Source organism: Rattus norvegicus, chromosome 20 (assembly GCF_021556685.1).
Source record: "Rattus norvegicus strain SHRSP/BbbUtx chromosome 20, alternate assembly SHRSP_T2T, whole genome shotgun sequence".
NCBI lineage: Eukaryota > Metazoa > Chordata > Mammalia > Rodentia > Muridae > Rattus > Rattus norvegicus.
The window spans coordinates 26061710-26085405 of record NC_141553.1 but is presented as its reverse complement, the minus strand read 5'-3'; the positions used below and the strand labels follow the sequence as shown (position 1 = coordinate 26085405).

The following is a 23696-nucleotide window of genomic DNA, read 5'->3' as shown; positions in this document are numbered from 1 at the left end:
GCCAGGTCGTCTTTTACATGACCAGCTTTGGATTCATTTGGTCTAACATTGGAAAACTCAGGTTAACACAGGTAACAGCTTTACCTTGTGGTAAACTTAAGTACTTTCCTGAGGCATTTAGTGATACCTTACTGGGGTGGTATGCTATGAACAATGGAAGTTAACGGGGAAAAAGTCAAATGACAATTTTAATATAAGACTTTAAAACAAGATACAAGTATAAAACACTGTTTTTGTATTTCAAAAGTTGGAGGAAGATAATCCAGTCATTAAACGGTCTACAAAACATATGCCAGATTACATAAAAGTCTATGTACAATATAAAAAGAGCTGAAAACAGTCTTCACTGTAAAAATAATTTAAAACAAATTTTTCAATTTAAAATATTGTCTATAGCACAAACACATCATGCAAATGGAAAACTAAATATACTGCATTCTTTAGTGTAGCCAAATAAATTCAGATTGAGAATATTTTAGGTAGGGAAATGAGCTACTTAATACTTTATCCTCTGGCAGTAACGGTCCTAGCTGGGTATTTTATGCATAAAGAACAGCTATATTTCAAATCATTTTTTTGTAATAAATACTAAACCAACGTGAATATTTAAATTTGGGGGCAATGTTCCAAAGAAGTCTGTAAAATACTGACCTTCTGAGGTGTGAACTGTTTGAAAGGCTAAAAGTTTCTGCAGTTCAGAAAATTGATCCCTAGTTTTAAGGCAAGCTAAGCTTTTAAATAAATAGGAACTAGTTTCATTGACTATTGGATTTGTATTCATCTCCATAATACACATCCCTTGGGATACATTACACCAAATCCTCAACAGGAGACAATGTACTTTCTGGTTGAGTTACAATTAATCTTATTACTTTGGAACTTTAATTAAGAGACCTTTGCTTCCTTGTTAATGGAAAAACAGCAGTCCAAAATATTACACTCTCCCCAGTAGAAGTACCATCATTAGGGTCAGAAAGGCTTTGCATATTCAAATTCACATCTTGGCAGTATTTGTGGTGAAGATCTATGGAGGCTCTACCACAGTGATAGGTATTTAATTAAACAATGGCAAATATTCAAACTAAGGGGACCTATATAGACAGGCACAATAGTTTCTAGAAGAACTGAAACATTTCCAAATCATTTATCAGATTAGTCTCAGGGGCCTGTTTGGACATTACCACGTCTGCAGCAAGTACAAAAAACCATGCAATAAATATGCTCAAACTCTGAGCTCCCAATGCGATGCTGACTTCCTTCTCACATTACAAGTCATTTGTGATTTTAAAAAGTTAGCTGCCATAAATTTTGGAAAATGCCAGTGTTTAAAAAGTTAACTGTGCTAAAAATAAAAGTTCAGCAGAACAGAAATTGAGGGTTTCAAACTATTCAATGTTACAAACAAAAGTGTGAAATACCATTCTTTGGTCTAGATAAGCTGTTCCCTTTACATTAACATTCCAATGGCTTTTGAAAACTTTAAAATGTTGAAACTCAATTAGGCAAAAACGAAGAAATTATATACATACGAATGTATCATACAAATGAACCTTGAAAGGAAGATGAAGTCAGCCAACAGCTGATTAAAGTACAGAAATGATGGAACTTTAAAAATTATCCAAGAAGACAATCTATTTTCCAGTCTATAAATAATACATCTTTCTGATCTCCTTGTTCAAGTTCACAGTAAACATTCATTTTTGACATGCTAAAGTTCCCAATGCTGGTGGAGCAATTCCTGTACCTGGACAGCTTCAATAGTGCTCTGATTTGTCTGGTGTACAGTTTACATCTGTTAATTCCTGTTTCATGGCTATAGCTTCATTAACTGCCTCTTGATCCCCTCCGTCAGCTCCAGATCCTCCAGCACACTCCGGTCTGTCAGCATCATCTTCCAAGCCATTGTAGAACTCTTCAATTTCACTTTCATCTTCCAAGGGTTCTTCTAAACTTGGACTCTGGCATGTGCCACTGTCACTGTTACTGCCACAGGAACTAGAGGATAAGGCGTCATCTTCAGAGTCTGAGTATACCTCAGCACCATGAAATATGTAACGATTTGGTGGTACAAACAAGTATTGATTACCTGAAATACAGAAATAATAAATGTCACTTGGAAGTCTAAGTGTCCCTTAGGTATACCTAAACTTGTTGACTTGCTACTCTTGAGACAGCTTTGCCTTGAACTCATTTTAATTCTTCAAGTCTACCATTTGCATTGTTTTAGAAAGAACAGACTAAGTAACTTATCCAAGATAACTAGAAACATTCTTCCAAAACTTGTTCCCAGCCCATGGCTTCCAGGCCAAGTGCAGCTCCCAGAGCATAAAGCCTTTAGTTGGTGTGTCCAGATTATGCCTATGTTGGGGGAAGGGGCCAGTGTGTGTTTGTTGCCTAACTCGCTTCTTTGCCACCATTTCTAGCATAAATTATTTAACAGGGTTCTAGGCCAGAGAGATGGCTCACAAAAAATAAAACCTGATGTCCTTTCCTATGGGATAGGCACTCATATACATAAATAAATCTTAAAATTTTGTGGAGTGGTGTTTTGTCGGAAACCAAGTATTTATTCAGCTTTAGCATTTTAGTATTTAAAAAAAAAAAATCTCAGACAAAAATAGATTGTGTCTCCAGAATTTAGTATGCTGTGTTGTACGTATGGTTAAAGGCCAAATATTCTACTCAACTAAAATTTGTTCACCGACAGAGTGCTGGCCCTGAAATCCTACATAGCTTTATATAAACCAGGTATGGTGGTACATAGTTATAGTCTGGGGAGATTTCTTGGCTAGGCTGTGATAGCTCATGGCTACAATCCTAGCACTCAAGACAGACAGATGAGTGCCAGGTAACTGTCAAAGAAACTACAGATGTTATGAATCCCAGCACTCAGGTACAAAAGCAGACCTCTCAGGGCTATATAATGAGACCCTTGCCCTTAAGAAGTCTGTTGGGTATTTGTGCATATAAAGGGTATATAGATTTTATATTATAGTGCTCTGTTGTTGTCCCAATTGTTATGGTTAAGATGCTTACCAAGGATCAAAGTACACACATTTAAAGGCCAGCTTGCTGTCCAAATGAGGCCTTTAAGACTCTTATGGGGCCATACTTTATGCTTAACATATGATTCTTCAAAATGTCAAGTATCTTGCTTATGTTAATAGGACAAAATAGATGTCCAGTAGATAGATAGGAATCCTGTTTTCAGATCTTAAACAAGGCAGCCCAGAGGGTTGAGTCTCTAGAGGAAGGTATAACCCAATTACCTTCCAGGGGTCATATCAATGAGACACACATACATATATATGTGATAAGATCTTTTAAACCCTGAGTTTTGCCACCTAGAACATGGCTCCTGCCTTGTAAGATCATAAAATGACCCACAGTAAGCACTCAAGACTCAAGAGTACATTTACCTGGTGAGCCACCTTTTTAAATAAATCATTTCTGCCACTTAAAACAGCACAGCAATATACTTTAAAACCCACTCTTGGGGCTCTCAGTTGACAGATCAAGCTGCCTAGCTGCTTGAAGCCCTAGGTTTAATCACACAAAAACAAACACATCACCTAAACTTACTCCAGCTTAATACACACAAACAAATAATACCAGCACTACCTTGATCAACTAATGTCAAAGCAGTTATCTTTCCTTTCTCTGATCACAGTACTTTGAAAGTGGTTCAACAAAAAGCATTCCATACCGTCAAGACGCTTACTAATCTGCTCCTTTGCAAGTCTATTAGGCCAGCATTTTCTCACTGTTTCTGCAACAGAAGTTCTTTCATTTTTGTCTCCAGTACTGGAACCAACAGCCTTGAAATCTGGGTTTTCCACATTAATGCTCTCAACATTCCTATAAGTCTGTACTTCCTGTGATTTTTCTTCCACACAACTTTTTGGTTCAGATACTTCTAAATCGTCAACTTTGTTCTTTATTGTTTGGTCTACAAGTGTAGCAATCACAGAAGAGTCTTGTGGTACAGTTCTTTCAGGTGAACTTGAGTCTTCTGAAATATGAAGAGGTGTTGGTGGCAACTCTGATAAATGAACCAATTCCTTTTGTGTTCGTGGAGGTTTTTCAGTAATTTCTGAAAGCTTTACAGGGTTACAACAAAGTTTGGCATACTCGCCACCTAACCTATGACACAACTCATTAATTATGACATCGCAGTCTCCAAGAAGCTCTACATCAAAATGTAGATGAGGCAGAGGTTCCCTATTTATTAATATTTGAGGCACTTCATGGGGTATAGAACCTAAAAAAAAAAGGTAAAAAGGTAAGTTAGAAAATGGAGAGAAATGTAATGACAACTCCCTTATCCCAACACTGGAATCCCAATGAGACCTTGTCTCAACAACAACAAAAGGGTCAACAGGGATGCATTTTACATTTTCAGAAGCAATTTCCTCTCAATAACCATGTACTTTTCTCCCACTGAGGCTGTGCTATTCTGTGGCCTTAAACTTTATGGCAATCCTGTCTCAGGCTCATTAGACAGATGTTCAAGTTCAGAGAGCTTAAATTTTTAATCAACAAGATCCTCTGAATTAGCTTAAAAAAATAAAGTCTAGCTAGTAGTCCTGGAGGCTCACGGCTTTAACACTTCGTAAAGAAGGCAGGTGGACCCTTATGCATTTCAAGACATCAAGAATGACAGAAACTTGGACATGGAGGGGTAGTTTCAATTAAAAAAAAGGAAAAATCACCTTTTGGGATTATGTTAGCCAATAGGCTATGTTCCTGGACATAAGCAAATACCCTTGTGGAGCTACAACTGTTAAGGAATAAACTTTTTTTTAATATATATCCCAGGCTGGCCCCAAAATTTGCTAAGTAGAAGCTATTGTTTGAACTCCTGACTCTCCTGCCTTTACCCTATACCACATGGTTTACAGACAGGTATATACCACCACTCCTGGCTACCGAAGATTAGCTGGGAGCAGTAGCACATGCCTTTGATCCCATCACTCAGGAGAGACTGAACAGGCATTCTCTATTCTCTAGGGCTAACCTAGTCTACATAGATGTCCCAGTGCCAAGTGTAGTGAGATCTTGTCTCAAGAAGTAGAGTGTGTCGGGGTTGGGGATTTAGCTCAGTGGTAGAGCGCTTGCCTAGGAAGCGCAAGGCCCTGGGTTCGGTCCCCAGCTCCTGAAAAAAAAAAGAACCAAAAAAAAAAGTGTGTCTATGTGTGTATAGGGGAAGGTGCACTATGTGTCTCTATACTCCATACATGTGCATGTACAATTCGAGTACTTGGCCAAATGGAGCAACAGATCCCCTATAAACTGGAGACAAACTTATTTGGATGTGAGGAACTCATCCTGGATCCTCTCAAGAATGGTGCTCTTGACTGTGTGATGAGAACTGTGTGTGTAGATGGTGTGTCCCAGAGATGGACTGATGAATATGCTCTTTGCATATTTATAGTGTTTTGTGTGTGCAGTGGGGAAATAGCATGTATTTATAGTGTTTTTGTGTGCACAGTGGGGAGATACTATACATATTCTAGAGCGGTGGGTCACAAACTGTGGGTTAAAACTCCTTTGGGGGTTAAATAAGCCTTTCACAGGGGTTGCCGAAGACCATCAGAAAAAAACATTTACATTGTGATTTATAACTAGCAAAATTACAGTTATTAAGTAACAAAACTAATTTTATCACTAGAGGTTATAACATGAATTGTACTAAAGGACTGAATCATTAGGAAGGTTGAGAACCACTTTGGGTGGAAGGGTACACTCTTAACATTCTTGTCTGGCCAAAGTAGGCACACATGCAGACAAAACACCCAAACATAAAAATAAACATGGAATTAATTGAAGCTGACTTTAATATACATACTACTAAAAAGCATGAGTCACATAGTTTTGCTTTGATTTTATATGAACAATTAAAATTTGATGTTAGTTCTGTCTTCGTAGCCCCATTCCCATATCAAAATGTCACTTTATGAAGATCACCTAAAAAGTACAGGTTAGACCTTCCAACTATTCTCTAAATAAAAACAGTCACATCTTACACAGATCCACAACTCAGCACGCAGAACTGTCCCCTAAACCAACTTACTTGGAATTAGTGCTACTGGTCTTACTTTCAGAGAAGACCCAATAACAATGAGGAGGTCAACTTCATCTTTGTCATACTTCATGGCTCTATGAAACTGTTCTGGTAAGTTTTCACCAAAGAAGACAATCTCTGGCTTCATGATGGCAAGTGGCTCATCAGCTGGGCACCTAGGACACCGAGGAACTACCTGCACAAAACATTGAGAGCGAAGTAGTAGCCCAGGTTAGCAGTTGGCAAAATTCCCAGAAACAAAAGCTGTGCAGTCATAAATTTGATAGTATGCTGCTGTGGAGCCAGGGTGGGGCTGGGGTGATGAGTCCACCAGGTAAGGACACTTTCCACCAAACTGACAACCAAATTTAACTCCCAGGTAGAAATTGAGAACTGACTCCCAGGTTGATCCTCTGACCACCACAGCCTGATCTCTCACCCTCTGTCTCCCGTCTCCACACGTGCTATTTCCCCACTGTGCACACAAAAAACACTATAAATACATGCTATTTCCCCACTGCACACACAAAACACTATAAATATGCAAAGAGCATAGAAAAGCATGCACATAAGACCTTTTCAAAATGTTTGTAAAAATGACTCCATTGGAATATACTTTTTTTTTCTGGATTAGACATGATTTTAGTTAAACACACAGGACATATTTCTGGATGTGTTGCTATATATTCCTTTAATAAATACTTCACTATCATTTTGAATTTTTTTTAAGATTTATTATTTCTAAGTATACTGTAGCTGTCTTCAGACACACCAGAAGAGGGCATCAGATCTCATTAGAGATGGTTGTGAGCCACCATGTGGTTGCTGGGATTGGAGCTCAGGACCTCTGGAAGAGCAGTCAGTGCTCTTAACCACTGAGCCATCTCTCTAGCCCTAAAGTGTTTTAAATGACTAATGCAGAGGTATTCCCTGCAACTTATAACCAAGCCTCCAGTTTTGGGCCTAGATTATAAGGAGGTAGTTAAGTGTATTATGGAGGATTTTAGGTTGGTTGGTTGAGAAAGGGTCTCATGTAATGAGGGCTGGCCTCAAACTTGTTTGTAGGTGACCATGACCTTCAACTCCCAATTACCTAAATGTTAGGATTTCAGGCATGTGCCCACACACCAGATTTATTGGTACTAGAGAGCAATCCCAGGACTACAAATGCTAAGCAGCCATTCTACCAATGGAGCAACATAAAAACTTCTACTCTATCCAGCTCAGGTTAGCCTGCTCTCTCAATCAATCCCCTGCCCTCAGCTTTCAAGTGGTGTGCTCTAACTAACATCCTCCGTGCAAAGGGATCTTCTACTTAAGGTAGAGAAAGATGGCCTATTTACACCAGAATTTCTAACACACTCCGTACAGCACGTACTTCTCACAAGAGAGGAAAAGATGAGGATACAACCAAAAGTGAATGAAGTGAGATGAATTAAATTACCTGATTAAAAATATCTCCACGAACAGCTTCACAATCAACTTTGTATTTACAAATCAGGCAAGATGCTGTTGCAAAGGAACCTAAAACAACCAATATATAACTTTTATTGAAAGACTTTGTGGCTTACTCCATGAAGACTTACTAAAATTTTATGTATAACGACTGCTGTATCTGCACGCACAGCTACATGTCAGAAGAGGGAATCAGCTCATATATAGATAGTTGTGAACCATCCTGTGGGTAACTGGGGATTGAACACAGGATGCCTGGGAGAGCAGTCAGTGCTCTTAATGCTCCTAACTGCTGAGCAGTCTCTCCAGCCTCACCATGACAACTTTAACCTGGATTCTCCTGCAAAGTCTTGTAAGGAATATAATACATGGATACAGTTACATACTAATATATGTACATGTAGTCCTCATCCTCCAAAACTATTTGTAATAACACAACTCTGCAAGTGCTTAAAGCTGCAGCTAGAAGATTCCAATTGAGTTACCTTAGCTTGCTTGTGTCTTGTAGTCAAGGCTAGCCTAAAACTTGTTATCAAAATATATACCCACCACATCTGAGGCCTTTATTTTTTTATCCTCCTCTATTTTTGTACATTCAAGATTAAACAATTAATGCTTAATCTCGTTACTAGATAGCTTCTTTCCAAGCATGAATATTCTATTACAATAAGCACCCTACAGAAAGCCACTGTGACTTTTACTAACCATGACACTGAATGATCCTTTGGATTCCTGCAACCTGCTCCAAGGTATCTATATTTTGAGTATAATTTCGAAGTAGTTTTCCTTCCTTATCTGACAAAGCTATGAATTTGTGACACAGAGATGGCTGGAACTGTCCGGGATATATTTCCTATATAATGCAAAAGGCAGAAAAAAGTTTACATTAATGAAAGATGCATATCAGTTATCCCTAGGTACTAACAATAGCCCCCATGTACGTACTGTAATAACCAAAATACATGAACATTTTAACACATCTAAATGGATGGTCCCTAGAAAAAGATTGTTACTGTATGAAAACTCAGCAGTTACTGAACTTGGCCTCTTAAAGTACAAGATTAGGTGACCCATAAACACATCATAGTGGATGACTTAATAATGTTAGTCAGAAGAAATACATACCTTAGGTACATCTAAATTTTGTTGGCTGCAAATTCAGATTGTTTTTCTTTAAGGAAAAAGGGGGAAACTTTACACTGAAATTACAGATATTAAAGGTATGGTGACTTCACAACTAAAAAAAAATGGCTGTCAATATATTATTTAAAACTTTCTTTTTGAGTCATCATTGATAAATATCAACCTGCTGGGAGTTTAAAGCTGAAGTTTTAATTCCTTACCAAAATTGCTTTCCTTCCACTGCACAGGCACATACTGGTATAGAACAGAGCTGCTCATGAATGCTGAGTTGCTGGATTTTGTGTGTGTGTTTTTCCCCCCAAATAATGCTTCAATGCTGTTTCTTCTTTAAAAACAAAGAATTCAGATATACACATGGCAAAAAGATCAGAGAAAAAGTATCAATTTTGGTCCTCCCAACTTTTTAAATATATACATTTATTTATTATTTATTTATGTATATGTGCATTGATATTTTGCCTGCATGTATGTCTGTGTGAGGGTGTCAGGTCCCCTGGAACTGGAGTTATATAAACAGTTGTGAGCTGCCATGTGGATGCTAGCAACTGAACCCAGGTCCTTTGGAAGAGCTGCCAGTGCTCTTGACTGCTGAGCCATCTCTCCTCTCCAGCTTCTCTTCCTCCTAACTTTTAATAGAGTTTTTATTCAATTTCATTTAGTTAAAGGACTGTGACAAGGAAGTTTCTTTTTTCTTAAAAGTAGCTTTCACTATCTGTTTCCTTACATTAAGGCTTTAACCCATCATAATGTTAGCAAAAGCTAAACACAAATGAGTGTGCATCAGTATGGAAACTAGTTGTATAGTAAGTACATCCATACAGTGGGATATTCAGCCACTGAGAGAATGAGGGGGCTCTCATGCACTGAACTAAAAAATAGTCCATGACACACATGAACAAAGCAAGCTAGTCACAAGGGTGTATGTAATCTTTCTGGTTGTATTAAGCAAAAACTGAAGTTAGTGCACATATGATGGTTTCTGTCTGATTTGTGCTCTCCATTTAATGCAGACAGAAAACATTCAGGAGGCTGGACTGAGTAGCACATGCCTGTAATCCCACTAAGAAATAGCTAAAAATATTCTATAAAGTCTAAAAATTCTAAAAACTTTTTTTAAAGATTTATTAATTATATATAAGTACACCGAAGCTGTCTTCAGACACAAAGAAGAGGGCATCAGATCTCATTATGGATGGTTGTGAGCCACCATGTGGTTGCTGGGATTTGAACTCAGGACCTCCGGAAGAGCAGTTGGTGCTCTTAACCACTGAGCCATCTCTCCAGCCCCTCTAAAAACTTTTAATGAAAACCTTGCCTTATATAAACTGAGTCTAAAAAGTCTTCTATAAATCAAATAGCTTAGAGTTTATAAGGTATGGTTAGTTATTCCAAATCAAAAAGATAGGTCAAGTCTAAATATCCTAAAGGATTTTAAGAAACCAACCATGTTGGGCTATTCTGTTCAAAAAGTTTAGATCAAAAGTTTAAATTTCTTTAAAAAAAAAAAAAAAAAATCCCCTGTGTGGTGTTGGTGGCACACACCTTTAATCCCAGCCCTCGGAGGTAGAGGCAGAGAGGCTGAAAAAGTAAAAAAAAAAATTCACCTAATCTTAGAGTTGTAGACCATAGGAAACCAGTTGAGTTTGGTGTAGTGACCTAATTTTCCATTCTATGAAGACTTAAAAGGCTAGAGGCATGGGAGGATGCAGAGATCAATTAATTCCTAGCAACACAGAAAAAAAGTGAAGGGCTGGAGAGACCAGCTCAGAGGGAAGACTTCCCACTGTAAACTGAGGCCCAGTGCTGTAACTCCTTCGTGCAGGAGGCAGAAACAGGACTCCAGCTGGACAGTCTAGTAGTAGGATACTCTGCCTCCACAGAGTGGAGAGAACAATGATAAATACCCAAGTCTACTTCTAGCCAGCACCTGTGGCATGTACACCTACACCTGCACATACCACACACATGCCCATAAAGGGAAGATGTCAAACAGAAATTCCAGTAAGACCCCTCCTCACACTTATTTCAACCATTAAACTCCACTCAACTTTTTGACAGCTACATCTTGAAGGACAGTTAATTTTAACAGAACACACTTTCTGTACAGGGTCATAACAGTGAATATTTTAGGATTTGTGGGCTATATCTATATGGTCTCATATAGAAAAAGAAGTCAGAGATGATCTGTAAGTAGACGTGGCTGTCTTAGAAATGACACAGTAGAATTTAATAGTGTTCATGTGACAGCTCTCAGTTATTAACAATTAATTCTCATATAATGGGGTAGAATAAGATTGGGGAGAAGCTAGTGAGCAGACACATATAATCTGAGGGAGAACGATGTTTAGACGATCTATTGTATAACAGTGATTACAATTAATATTGTATATCTACAATGTCTTAATGTAAGAGTAGAAATATGTATGTGAAATAATGGATGTTACTAACAATACAGCCATTCTGTAATGTATATACGACATGTGTGCCATAAAAATATGCACTTACTGTCTACTTAAAGTAATTCCTAGGTCATCACTCGTGTGGAATTATATATTTCATCACATATCAGAAAATAAGCAAAATTTGATAGTATGTCAACTTGACTAACCAAATAAAAGAATTTCAATTAGGGAGGCTATGAACTAATTCCTACGGAACTTGAACATGTACGTGCAAAACCCACACACATGACGATGTAGAGCATTATACATATGTTATATTATACATAGTTCAATTATAAAACTGAATTAGAGACAGGGTCTTACTATGTAGCTCTAGCTGGTCCAGGACACAGATCCATTTGCTTCTAACTCCAAAGGACTGAGATTAAAGACCTGTGCTACCTACCATCCCTAACCCTTGGTTTTTTATATTAAGAAGAAATTTTATATGCATGAGTGTTTTGCCTGAAGGTAATATATATGTACCACATGCTTGCTTGGTGCCCAAGGATGCCAGAAAAGAGAAATGAAGAGGAGTAATGGATGGTTGTGAGCTACCATATAGGTGGTAGGAACCAACCAGATCACCTGTGCAAGAACAAGTGTTCTTAACTGCCCCCATTTTAAAGCTTTTAATTATGTGTGTGTGTGTGGGGGGGGGGGGGGGTGTCCAGAATGCAGGTGCCATAGAAGTGGAGGCCTGAAGGCCAGCAAGCAGCATGTGACTGTCCTGTGACTGGTGATGACGAGCAGGTGTAGAGCCTCGGACACAGATGCTGGAAGCTGACCTCTGCGGTGTGTATGCAGTATGTACTCATAGCCACTGGCTCATCTCTCCAGCCTCTGCTGTCTAAGACGGCTACGAAGACTTTCCAGACTTTCTTCCCAGCCATGTTTGTTAAGTGACAGATAGAAAGGGGGAGTTCTCTGGTGAAGCTTTTAGGGTCTACAAATAGAGTATCATCCATAAACTAAGGCCACTTTGCTTATCCATTTACCTTTTTATTTATCAAAGGCTTATTTTCTATGCCTCTAGCCTGCCCTAAAAACCCAATTAAAATATAAGAAAAATGTACTTTAGCACGTTAGCACGTGTGTCCTTTGTGGGAAGCAAAATCTGGGGCCTTGTGCTAAAAAATGCTCTATCACTATGTACTATTTCTCTCTAACCCAGGAGGGCCTGGAACTCAAGTGTTTAACAGAGACTGGCCTTAACTCTTGAGATCCTCCTGCCTCCACCTCCTGAACCCTGGTAGGGACATAAAAACTGGCTTATTACACATTATTGGAGAGCTAGGCTTACTGGAATTCTAGTCCTTATAGTCCCCTAAAGAGGAACAAAATAATGCTTGCCCATACACCTACACATTGTAAATAAGTAAATGTAATTTAAAAAAATATATGGAACTTTCAATTTTAGGTATGTATCTACACTTGATAATCCTGGTAAAATAGTGAAAAAAAATTGACTAGTTCTGACAATGCAGTTCCCCAACTCTTAACAGAATTTACAAGAAAAATTGTAGGGATACTAACATACAGTTACTAAGTAGCTATGCCTGTAGAAGATGAAGGTAACTTTTAGTTACCTGCTAGCCTTGGTACATCCCTGTCCACTTCACAACAGACGCCATAAAACACCAGGGTCCTGCCTGCATCCATTAAAAAGTCAACTGGTGTTCTTTGAAACAGTATAGCATCACAGCTTCCAATAGTACACCTTAGCTGCAAAGTATGGCCATCCCTCTAACCCCAGAACCCAGGATGCTGAGGCAAGAGTTAAGAGCCTTCCCTTACAATCCTGTGACTGTACTCTATGAAGACAGCCTTTCTATTCCACCTTAGGGTTTACAAAGTGTGAGATTGATTGGTGAGTACAAGTTTGTTTCCAAATCTGCTGACCTGAGTTCTATTCCAGGAACTCTCATATGATGTAGGTAGGGGAGCCCAACCCCCGAAAGTAGTGCTGTCACATCCACAGGGGCACTCTGGCATGTACACCACCACTCACCACTCCACTGTGCCAGAGATGAAGCTTAAAGACTTCTCGAAAACATTTCTCTAGACCAGAAGAGCCTCTAAATTTATGTCCAAGTTCCATAACAATGAACTATAGCCAGCCACAGCAGTAGCTCCTGCCAACCAATAATCCCACCAGATGGGAGCTGGAGGCTCAAGAGGTTCAAAGGCCACCCATGGCTAAACGAAATCCAAGACCAGCCTGGCCTACATCGGACTGTCTCAAAACTAAACAATTTAAGATTAAACTGCAGAAAAAAATCTTGCAAAATTTCTAGTGACTAAAATCTTGGGACAGTTTATATAAACTTTATATTCTATAGCAGAACTGCACAAGCAGACACAGGAGCCAAGCGTTCAAATTTTTTAGTTCACATCAAAGTGAAATTTTCAAATGCCTAATAAAAAATTCTTACTGCTTTGTTGTTGAAGGAGTCTATCCCTGGCTGACCATGAAGTCTCCTGTCTGCCCCTGAACCCTGGAACTGCAGGAATGCATTGCTACACCTGGCTCCTGAACATATCATCAAACATAATATTTGTTGGCTTGTTAGTATTTAATAGGTACAATTAGCATATTTCACTTTCCTTTAGCAAAGTCTTTAAAATTCAGTAAGTATGCCCTCCACTTGTGTCATTCCACGTCAAGTATTCGATAGCCACATGCAGCTATGGTGACTGACTTATGAACTACAAACACTAGAGACTCTGTAATGGTTACCAAACATGTCATCTCAACCTTCAGTTGTTAAAAGTCATTTTCAAACAGATGCGTATGTTAAAACTTGTCCACTACAAAACATACCACAGTAGGTCCTATAACCTTTATGACCCAGAAAAAGATTAAAAGTAAAAACAGGTCATTTTTTTATCTGATCTACAAACTTCCAAAGGAGAGGGCGAGATACACAGGCAAAAGACCAAAAGTACATTATTTAAAAATCAGTCCTAAAACAACCTAAGTTCTGGCTACCATAGCACACTGGTAGCCTCCCAGTCACTGGGCAATGATGTAAACTTAAGAAGCCTACACATGAGAACTCCTTTTCATAAAGACAAAAACTTGTGACACCTTTGCAAACTTGAAGAATGGTCTTGGGTCTTTTCTAAAATACTCAATATCGAACATGGCTTGAGGATCTGGGAGATCCGGGAAGTCCACAGCAAGGCGAGCATAAATACCATCTCTTGATCTGAAGTCAGGTATCCCACAGGAAACAGAAACCTGAAATATACAAGACATAATTCACCCCATTAAATTGTCTGCCTTCAAGATTAAAACAGACACAGAAGGAACACCAATTCAGAGCCTGCCCCACATGTGGCCCATACATATACAGCCACCCAATTAGACAAGATGGATGAAGCAAAGAAGTGCAGGCTGACAGGAGCCGGATGTAGATCGCTCCTGAGAGAGACAGCCAGAATACAGCAAACACAGAGGCGAATGCCAGCAGCAAACCACTGAACTGAGAATAGGACCCCCGTTGAAGGAATCAGAGAAAGAACTGGAAGAGCTTGAAGGGGCTCGAGACCCCATAGGTACAACAATGCCAAGCAACCAGAGCTTCCAGGGACTAAGCCACTACCTAAAGACTATACATGGACTGACCCTGGACTCTGACCTCATAGGTAGCAATGAATATCCTAGTAAGATCACCAGTGGAAGGAGAAACCCTTGGTCCTCTAAGACTGAACCCCCAGTGAACTAGATTGTTGGGGGGAGGGCGGCAATGGGGAGGAGGATGGGGAGGGGAACACCCATAAGGAAGGGGAGGGGGGAGGGGGATGTTTGCCCGGAAACCGGGAAAGGAAATAACACTCGAAATGTACATAAGAAATATTCAAGTTAATTAAAAAAAAAAATTGTCTGCCTTCATAGCTAGTGCCTTTGGTACATACAACTTAGTGGTAAGGGATGAAAAAAAAAATCAAAGTTTGAACAGAAATACTACAAGCCTCACTTCAAATACATGTAAAATACATAAATTATTAAGTATTATTAAATCTGCCACATACTGTTTTTAATGGGCTAATCTTAACCCTTTGAGTATTTAAACAAATTAAATAAAATTGGTTGGAGTAAATCAATTCCATTTTTTAATCAAAAGTATGTAAGACTTTCTACCAATCATTCCAAACTATTCTCAGATGGCCAGCTTTTACTACCCCAAGAATACTCAAGTCTTGAAATTTATTTCAATACTGTATTATAGACTGAGCACAATGGTTCATGCTTGAAGTCTTAGACACTAAAGGAAACTAAAGGGCTATGTGGGTTCTGATTTCCAAGACTAGCTGGAGACAATCACAGAAGCAAAATCATTCTCAGAAAAGGGGGTGGGGTCCTGGGTATGATGTTTAGGCCTTAGAACTGCCTAACACATATCACAGCAAAGGTTTTTTCAGAAGCCATTAGGCTGTATTTTTATTTTATATGAACGTAGGGAAGCCTACATGTATGTGTTCTACATAGGCGCCTGGTATTCACAGATGTCAGAAACCAATCATGCATGCAGTTGTGAACTGCCATATTGGTGCTGGGAACTGAACCTGGGCTCCCTGCCTAACAGTAAGACTTCTTAAGTTCTGAGCCATCGTTCCAGCCCAAAAATGTATCATTTATTTACTTATTTATGGGTTGTTTTTTGTCTTTTGACAGGATCTCACTGTACACACACACACACACCCCTACCCCTGCCTCTGCCTCCCCAAGCATAGGACACCTAGCTTCTCATTATCTGAGATAGGCTGGGTAGCCATTAGGCTTCAAGGATCTGCCTGTCTCTACATCCTAATGCTGAAGTTCGTCAGCACAGTAAGGTCCTGAGAGTCAAATGCTAGGCTGGGATTAAAGGAAATGCATTACCGTATCCAACTAGGAATGTATTTTTAATTATAAATTGTAATGATTAAAACCCAGAACAGTGGCACAAGTCTATAGTCAGAGCTAAGACAGCTGAGGCATGATCACTTAAGTTCAGGTAGCCACCCTAAGTAATGTAAAAAGGGCTAAGGATAAAGTCAGTTGTACAGTGTCTGTGCCTGACACATGGTTAAGTCCTGGGTTCACAACTCCAGCAGCGAAAACAATAAATTACAACAATGAGACAGTGAGATGTCTTGGTAGCTAAAGGCTACCATGCTACCACCTGTTTGATGCCTGGAACCACACGTAAGAATGCTTGCAAGTTGTCCTCTTGACATCCTCATGTGTGTGCGTACATGTGCATACACACATATACACATCACACACATACCAGCAAACAAACTAAAAAAGAAATTGGGGGTTTTTCAAGATAAGGTTTCTCTGTGTGGCCCTGGTTGTCTGGGAACTTGCTCTGTAGACCAGGCTGGACTTCAACTTTCAGATTCACCTGTCTCTGCCTCCTGAGTGCTGGAATTAAAAGCATGTGTTACTACACATGGGTACACAAATCTTAATAAATTTTAATAAACAGGTATGATGACACTGGCCTTTAATCTTTGCATTTGGGAGGCAGAGTAGGACTATATCTCTACAAGTTTGAGGTCAGCCTGGTCTACAAAGGAAGTTCTAGGCTAGCCAGAGCTACATAGTGTGATACTGTCTCTAAATAAATAAAAACTACAAAACTTTTAGATATAATCCTTTTTCTTCAGATAAATCTTAACACTCCCAGTAGGGGAATTGACAAGCTTTATTTCATTCCAGATTTACAGGATTCATTCAACTTGGAGTAAAAGAAAAAAATGTCTCTGGAATACAACTCTAATCCCAATTCTTCAGAAAGAGAAGAAAGTTTGAAATCATCCAAGGCTATAGAGAAAGAAAGAAAAAAAGAAAGAAAGCCAGCCAGCCAGCCAGCCAGCCAGGCATGGTAGTACATACCTGGAATAATCCCATAGCTGGGAGGATCTCTGCCAAGTTCCAGGCCAGACCTGAGTAAGCCCCTGTTTCAAGAATAACACTGGAAGCCTACATACAGAATAGCTCAGCAGTCAGTTAAGGTGCTTCTGACCAAGTCCGAAGTCAAGACTGACAGAGGAAGGAAACAAGCAACTCCCAACTCAGGATGTACGGACTCCCACAGGTGCCACAGCACACAAACTACAACACATACCCAAACATAAAACAAATTTTTCCCTAAAAAAAAAAAAAGCCAACCCTTGTCTCCTTGTCTGAATCACACCTGTAGGCCAAACTAACCCTACTTGGGGCTAAGAAGCTGTGCACACTGACCTGCTTCAGGCACGCCCACCTGCCTCTGCCTCCCACAACTGAGATTCTTTTTTTTTTTGTTCATTTATTATATATGAGTACACTGTTAGCTGTCTTCAGACACACCAGAAGAGGGCATCGGATCTCTTTAGAGATGGTTGTGAGCCACCATGTGGTTGCTGGGAATTGAACTCAGGACCTCTGGAAGAGTAGTCGGGTGCTCTTAACCGCTGAGCCATCTCTCCAGCCCCACAACTGAGATTCTTGATCATCATTTAATACTTTTCACTTTGCTCAAACTGCTCTGGCTGCTAACAATGTCTAACATACTATATAACACAGAATACGACTTGGTTTTAGACCAAGTCAAATGAAAAAGGTCAAGTCTCTACAATCTTACAAAGTTAAAATGAAGAAAAAGGTAAAAATGTTACTTACTCCCTAATATTAAGTTTCTACTTTCTCCATGAAAACTGTCTCCACTAGACTCTTGCTATGACAGACTTCAAAAGGATCTGATTTTTCTAAGTCATCTTGAGGAGCCAGGATTCAGTGTGTAAGAGCTCTAGGGGTTGAAAAGGTGGCTTGATGCTCTTGCAGAGGACTTGGAGGCTCACAAACATCTATCACTACAGTTTCAGGAGATCTGATGCCTTCTGGACTCCTTAAGCACTTCACACAATGGCAGAGAAGCATACATGCAGATAAAACACCCATACACATAAAATTAAAACCAAACAAGTCCAGGAGCTAGAGAGAGAGCCTAGCCATGAAAGAGAACTTGCTGCTCCTTAAAGAGAACTCACGTTTGCCAGCACCCACATGGTGGCCCACATTCCTGGAAACCCAATACTCATTTGTGGCCTCTGTGGGGTACCAGGCATACCATGCACATGTATGCATATAGGCAAAAATCAATCAATCAATTAATCTCTGTGTGTGTGTGTGTTTCTCCTCTTTCTCCTCCTCCTTTCTCCCCCTTCTCTCTCTCACACATGATCTTAAAACAAACAAAAAACCCCGTAATTCCACTTACCAATTGTACTATAAATATACAAAGATTTAAAGTTGTTAAACTTTTCAAAACACTGAACTAGTTTAGCAAATGCTGCTGTCCTCAGTTTTTATGAACAAAGACTACTACATCAAAAGCAAAGCAAACAAAAAAATTAACTGGAAAAGGAATAAAATATATACTAGCTTTTTCTCTTTACTGTTTTCATGTGTCTTACTTACCCCAGCTCCAGTCAGAACTATTATCTTTTTGCACTCTTGTAGTAACTTCACAGCATCTTCAATTGTATTAATATCTTTTCTTTTTTTCCGCTTTGGTGGTTCTGAAAGGATATTAATAACAATCTGCCACAGTGTCATATCATCCAACTCAGGTGGAGGAATTGTTTCTGGTAATAAATCTTTAAGAATTGTTCGAGGATCGGTGCCAATCATGAGGTGTTGCTGAACAAAAGTATATGGACCTATATTAAGGGAAGAAAGAGTCCCGTCATCCCCTTCTAATGGAAGTGCTCTATATTTTCAACCAATGAGGTAGCAATCGATACATTTATATGCAAAGAATATAATTTAAAGATATTTCCTGTCATATCCCTAACTAATCTGACTAATCCAGAGTTTGGGGAGGAAGTGCTTAGGTATAAGGGTTTTTTTGCTTGGTTAGTTGGTTTGGTTTGAGACAGGGTTTCTCTGCATAGCCCTGGCTGTCCTGGAACTTGCTCTGTAGATCGGGCTGGCCTAGAATTCAAGAGATTCTCCTGCCTCTGCTTCCTGAGTGCAGAGATTAAAAAGGTGCATGCCACCACTACCTGGACTGTCTAGGTATTTTGACTAAGCTTAGATGTTTTAAGTATTTTAAAGGTTAGGGGGACTTGGTGAGCTCAGGGATTAGCATACAGGAAGCCAAGAAAAAAAGAATCTTACCAATACCTTTGCAATTAAATCTAAATGGTAAAGTGGGTACAAAAGCAGCTGTGGGGGTGGTACCAAATAACTGTAATCCCCAGCATCTGTACACAAGCTCAGATATTCAAGGCCAATAAGTGCTGGCTACACATGTCAATGAGTTCAAGCCAGGCTAGGCTATAAGTGATCCTTTCTCAACAGGCAAGCAGACAACAGCCACAAACAAACAACCCCAAAGACTGGTACATGAAAGTATACAAGAAAAAAGACGGGAGGACTATCCTTTGCCACTGACAAAGGGACATGGTACAGCACACCTATAATCCCAGCACTCTGGGCTGCTGATAAAGTTAGGAATATCAGCTCAATGTCATCCTTTCATCCTAGACTCCATGAGTTTAAAGCCATTTTTACATGAAAATGTCAAAGAAATCAAGAAAGGAGAGAAAGAGAAGAAAAAGTGAAAAAGAGCCTTGGTACACTCCAAAGGCTGCTGCAAAAAAAAACAGCAGGGCAACTGAACTAGCCTGGGCTATAATAAAATACCTTGTCTCCGGAAGGAGGGAAGGAGGGAAGAAGGGAGGGAAGGAGGGAGGGAAAGAGGGAGGGAAGGAAGGAAGGAAGTAAGGAAGGAAGGAAGGAAGGAAGGAAGGAAGGGTGATTGTTTCAAAGGTGCACATGCCTAAAGCATACCTATCCGTGGCCTTGGAGTCCAGTCACTAGAGCTTGCGTGTGATGCTCTGTCATCGTCATCACTTTCACAGGAATGAAAGCCATTAGTGATGATCTCATCAGCCAACAGGAGGTTGTCTGTCAAAGAGATCAAAAAGCTGCTGCTCAGACAATCCCCAGCTGCTTGCTGTCCATACCTGCAATCCCAGGTACTTTGAGGCCGGTTTGGCTTATACAGTGAGACACAAGTTTTTGAGACAAAAACAAAACCCAGAAAGGCATAGACCCACACACATCTGTAATTCCAGCAACTGGAAGGCACAGACGTTGTAAACCAGCCTGACCTTACAAAATAGTTCCAGGACCAGCCTGGGCTAAACGGGGACCCTACCTCAAAATCCAAAACGAAGGCACACAACACAAAAATAAAATCTGTGGGGCTGGAGAGATGGCTCAGTGGTAAAGAGCACCCGACTACTCTTCCAGAGGTCCTGAGTTCAATTCCCAGCAACCACATGGTGGCTCACAACCATCTCTAAAGAGATCTGATGCCCTCTTCTGGTGTGTCTGAAGACAGCTACAGTGTACTTACATATAATAAATGAATACATCTTTAAAAAAAAAAAAAATAAAATAAAATAAAATCTGTGTAGCCCAACGGACGTATGCTTTCAAAACAGGCTCTGGGTTCCAGGACCAGGACAAAGAAATACACAACTTCATGAAATGCATCAAATAGAAATTACCTCTACATGTCAGAGATAAAAATCAATCTCTAGCTGTGTCCTCACTGCCCTACAGCTCTTTCTGTAGCCCTTCAAGTAGCAATCCTCCTGCTTCAGCCTCCCCGGTGTTGGCAAATTTATGCTTTAAAGAACATGGAACATACTTTATGCATCTCGTTTCCCCTCTAACAGCTGACAAGGACTACTTACTATTCCAGTCCCTAACATGCTGTTCTGTTTTTTAATTCATGGCCAGTGTGCCATTAGATGGTCCAAACATTTAGGAGGCAACTGACAGACTCCGATAAATTCTGGACAAAGCTTTTCAAGGAAAACAGTAAGTGATGTTATATAAAAAAGGCAAAACAAAAACAAACAAACTCCCCCAAACGTTTGGAGTCAATAGGGCAAAGCCAAGCAGGTTTGTTTCAGAATTGCAAATATGTAAGAAATACTTAATCTAAAAATGTTGTGAGGACATGATTTTCGAAGAAAAAAAAGCTCACGAAAGTACTGTACAACTATCACTCTTCTATACCGAAGTGATAAATGCAATCGCAGTAAAGTAATGGTTTTAGGAATAGCTCTTTCCTTACATTTTTAAGACTGTGCCTCACGAAACAGCTTTGGTCTATAAAAAAAATTTCTAATTTCAAAAGACAGGTCCATCAGACAAAAAAAAAAAAAAAAAAAAAAAAGCAACACAGGTGTCAGTATACAAACGCAATCGCAGGTCGATCCACGGGACAGTCCCAAAGTTGCAAACCAAAGTGTGCAACAAGGAAAAACACAACTTTAATAAAGGCGCTTCGGTAAACGAAGACGAGGGAGGGAAAAACTTAACTCTAACGACAACTGCGAGAGCCTGCTGCCCCGGCGACTGCGCGCAGCAGCGCAAGGCGGCCCAAGCGAGCGGCGAGTCCGCGCGCGGCTCCGCAGTAGGGCTGGCGAGCTCGGCGGCGCGCGGCCGAGCCAGGGCCGAGCTGCGCCGCCGCCGCGGAGCCCTCGCAGCTATCAGGGCCCCGGGCAGCCTGGGACCAGGTCACAGGCGGGGACGCGGAGGGACGCGGCTGCGCGGTCCCGCGCGCGGACTCACCTCGGTAGCCGATTGCTGCCGCCGCAGCCGCCGCCGCCTCGTCTTCCTCCTCGCCCTCGTCGTCGTCGAAGTCGTCGGCGGCCCTCGGCTCCCGCCGCAAGCCGGGCCCATTGTCTCCGTCCCCGGCCGCGGCTGTCGCCGGGGCCTCCCGCTCCGCGCTCGCCGCCGCCGCCCCTGCTGCCTCCCGCCACAGCGCCGCCGGGGCCGCGGCGCTCGCCGCCTCACACCCCGCGGCAGCCGCCGCGGCCGCCGCCGCCGCGCTCGGCTCGCCCGGGCTGCGCCCGAGGCCAGGCCCGTCTCGGCGCGGCCTCTTGCGGAGCGGTTCGTCAGCGGGCTGCGACGCGGCCTCCATGGCGGCCGCCGCGGAAGGGGAGCCGCCGGCCTGAAGGGCGAGCGCCGCCTCGTCCGCCATCTTCCAACTGCCTCTCTGGCCCTCCGCCCTCGCCTCCTCTGCTCCGCTCGACGCGCGGCACTGGCGCCCCCGCGGCTCGGCTGCGGGAGATTTAAACCCCGTCACGTGACCCGCCCCTCCCCGCCCCCGCGCCGCTCCCGCCACCCACGCGGGCCGGACCACAACACGCCGGGTCACGTGGCCGGGCGTCGCCCGCGGCCTGGGCCCTTCCCGGCCCCACCCAAGGCGGCCGGGCTCTCCTCGGCGGCCTCTCCGCGCCTCCGGCCCGCGGGGGATCGCCGCGGTGGCCCAAGTTTGCGAATGGCGCCGCCAGTTCCCACCTGGGCCTCACGCGTGCACCTTGCCTGCCTGCTTTCGCCTCAAGTCGGCTTTTACCTCGGGCTTTTCCAAGCCCGGAGAGGCAGAAAGGAGCCCAAGCGGGCCGACGCCGGCCTTCCTGAGGAGAATTCCTCCACCTGCCTTACGCTTGTTTTGTGACAGCTCTTTCTCAGTTTACCCCTGCGGTCTCCTCAGGAGATTGCGCTTCCTCCCGACCTTCTTATCCAGTGCAATGGAATGCCAAAGCCAGCCCTCGGGGCCTGTGCCCTCTGGAAAGATCTGGCAGTTGAGGATCCGCCCATCTGCTCTCTGGACCCACTAGGTCCTCAGCACCTCGCTTTTAGTCACTTGTAAAATTAATCTCTTGAATCAAGTAGAGCAGCAAGAGGTCAGGAGGGAGAGTAGTTGGTTCTTAACAAACTTCTGTCAAATTGGTCAAATTGGGCCTGGCTCTTGGCACTTGAGCAGTTGATTGAACCTCTTCTAAACCCATTTTTTAATCATCTCTAAAATGACAGGACCAGGACTGAGACTGTAGCTCAGTTGTAAAGTCACACTTGCCAGACAACCCTGAAGGCAGGAGGGTAAGAAGTCGAAGGCCGTCTTCAACTACATAAGAAATTCAAAAAGGGCCAGGAATACATAAGACGTCGTGTCAGAAATGAAATTTATAAGCGATAGACCATGAGAAATCAGCTAGCCAGGTGTAAAGTAAATGACACTAACTTTAAAAATCTTAGGCACTCTTGATGGCACAAGGTCTTTAAGCCCAGCGCTCTGGAGGAGACAGGAGGTTCTCTGACTAGTTCTAGAACAGCCAAGGCTACACAAACCCTGCCTCAAAAAACAAACAAACAAACAAACAAACAAACAAACAAAAACAGTTCTAGAATTGTAGAAATGGCTCTGTAGTTATTGGCACCTGTTGCTCCTACAGAGGCCCTAGGTTTGACTCCCACCATCCACATGACAACTTCAGATCTGATATGTCTTTTGGTAAACACAGCCAAAAAGCAAAACATAAAAATTCTTTTTGTTGTTGTTTTACAAGACAAGGTTTCTCTATAGCCCTGGCTGTTCAGCCTGGGGTCGAGCTCAGAGGCCACCTGCTTCTGCTTCCTGAACTGCTGGGATTAAAGACATACACCAGCAAGCCCAGCATAAAAATACATCTTTAAATAACTTTTTTAAAAAATCCTTAGTTCCTTCACAACTCTAAGCCCCTTTGCT

At 41.6% G+C, this 23696-nt stretch overlaps 1 protein-coding gene across 2 annotated transcripts; it reads right to left on the bottom strand.

The window, feature by feature from the left end:
* Positions 1 to 157: 157 nt before the first annotated feature.
* On the bottom strand, positions 158 to 22210 carry Sirt1 (sirtuin 1). Of its 2 annotated transcripts, NM_001414959.1 has the most exons (9): positions 21737 to 22210; positions 19937 to 20053; positions 18560 to 18801; positions 14195 to 14347; positions 8225 to 8372; positions 7509 to 7588; positions 6074 to 6260; positions 3707 to 4261; positions 158 to 2086 (listed from the first exon to the last, which is right to left on the bottom strand). In NM_001414959.1, the coding sequence occupies exons 1-9, from the start codon at positions 22146 to 22148 to the stop codon at positions 1755 to 1757; spliced, it is 2226 nt and encodes a 741-aa protein (NP_001401888.1). In that variant the 5' UTR covers positions 22149 to 22210; the 3' UTR covers positions 158 to 1754. The 2 variants fall into 2 exon arrangements, with proteins under 2 accessions (NP_001401888.1, NP_001359019.1); NM_001372090.1 differs by lacking the exons at positions 18560 to 18801; positions 19937 to 20053; positions 21737 to 22210 and adding an exon at positions 8863 to 8987 and having other exon boundaries at positions 171 to 2086.
* Positions 22211 to 23696: the final 1486 nt, after the last annotated feature.

Coding starts and splice junctions, on each gene's coding strand:
- Sirt1 (NM_001414959.1), bottom strand. CDS start 22,148: ATGGCGGACGAGGCGGCGCTCGCCCTTCAGGCCGGCGGCTCCCCTTCC. Junction 18,802..19,936: donor GACTCCAAGGCCACGGATAG/GTATGCTTTAGG, acceptor CCCTTAATATAG/GTCCATATACTTTTGTTCAG. Junction 14,348..18,559: donor TAGTTCTGACTGGAGCTGGG/GTAAGTAAGACA, acceptor TGTATATTTCAG/GTTTCTGTTTCCTGTGGGAT.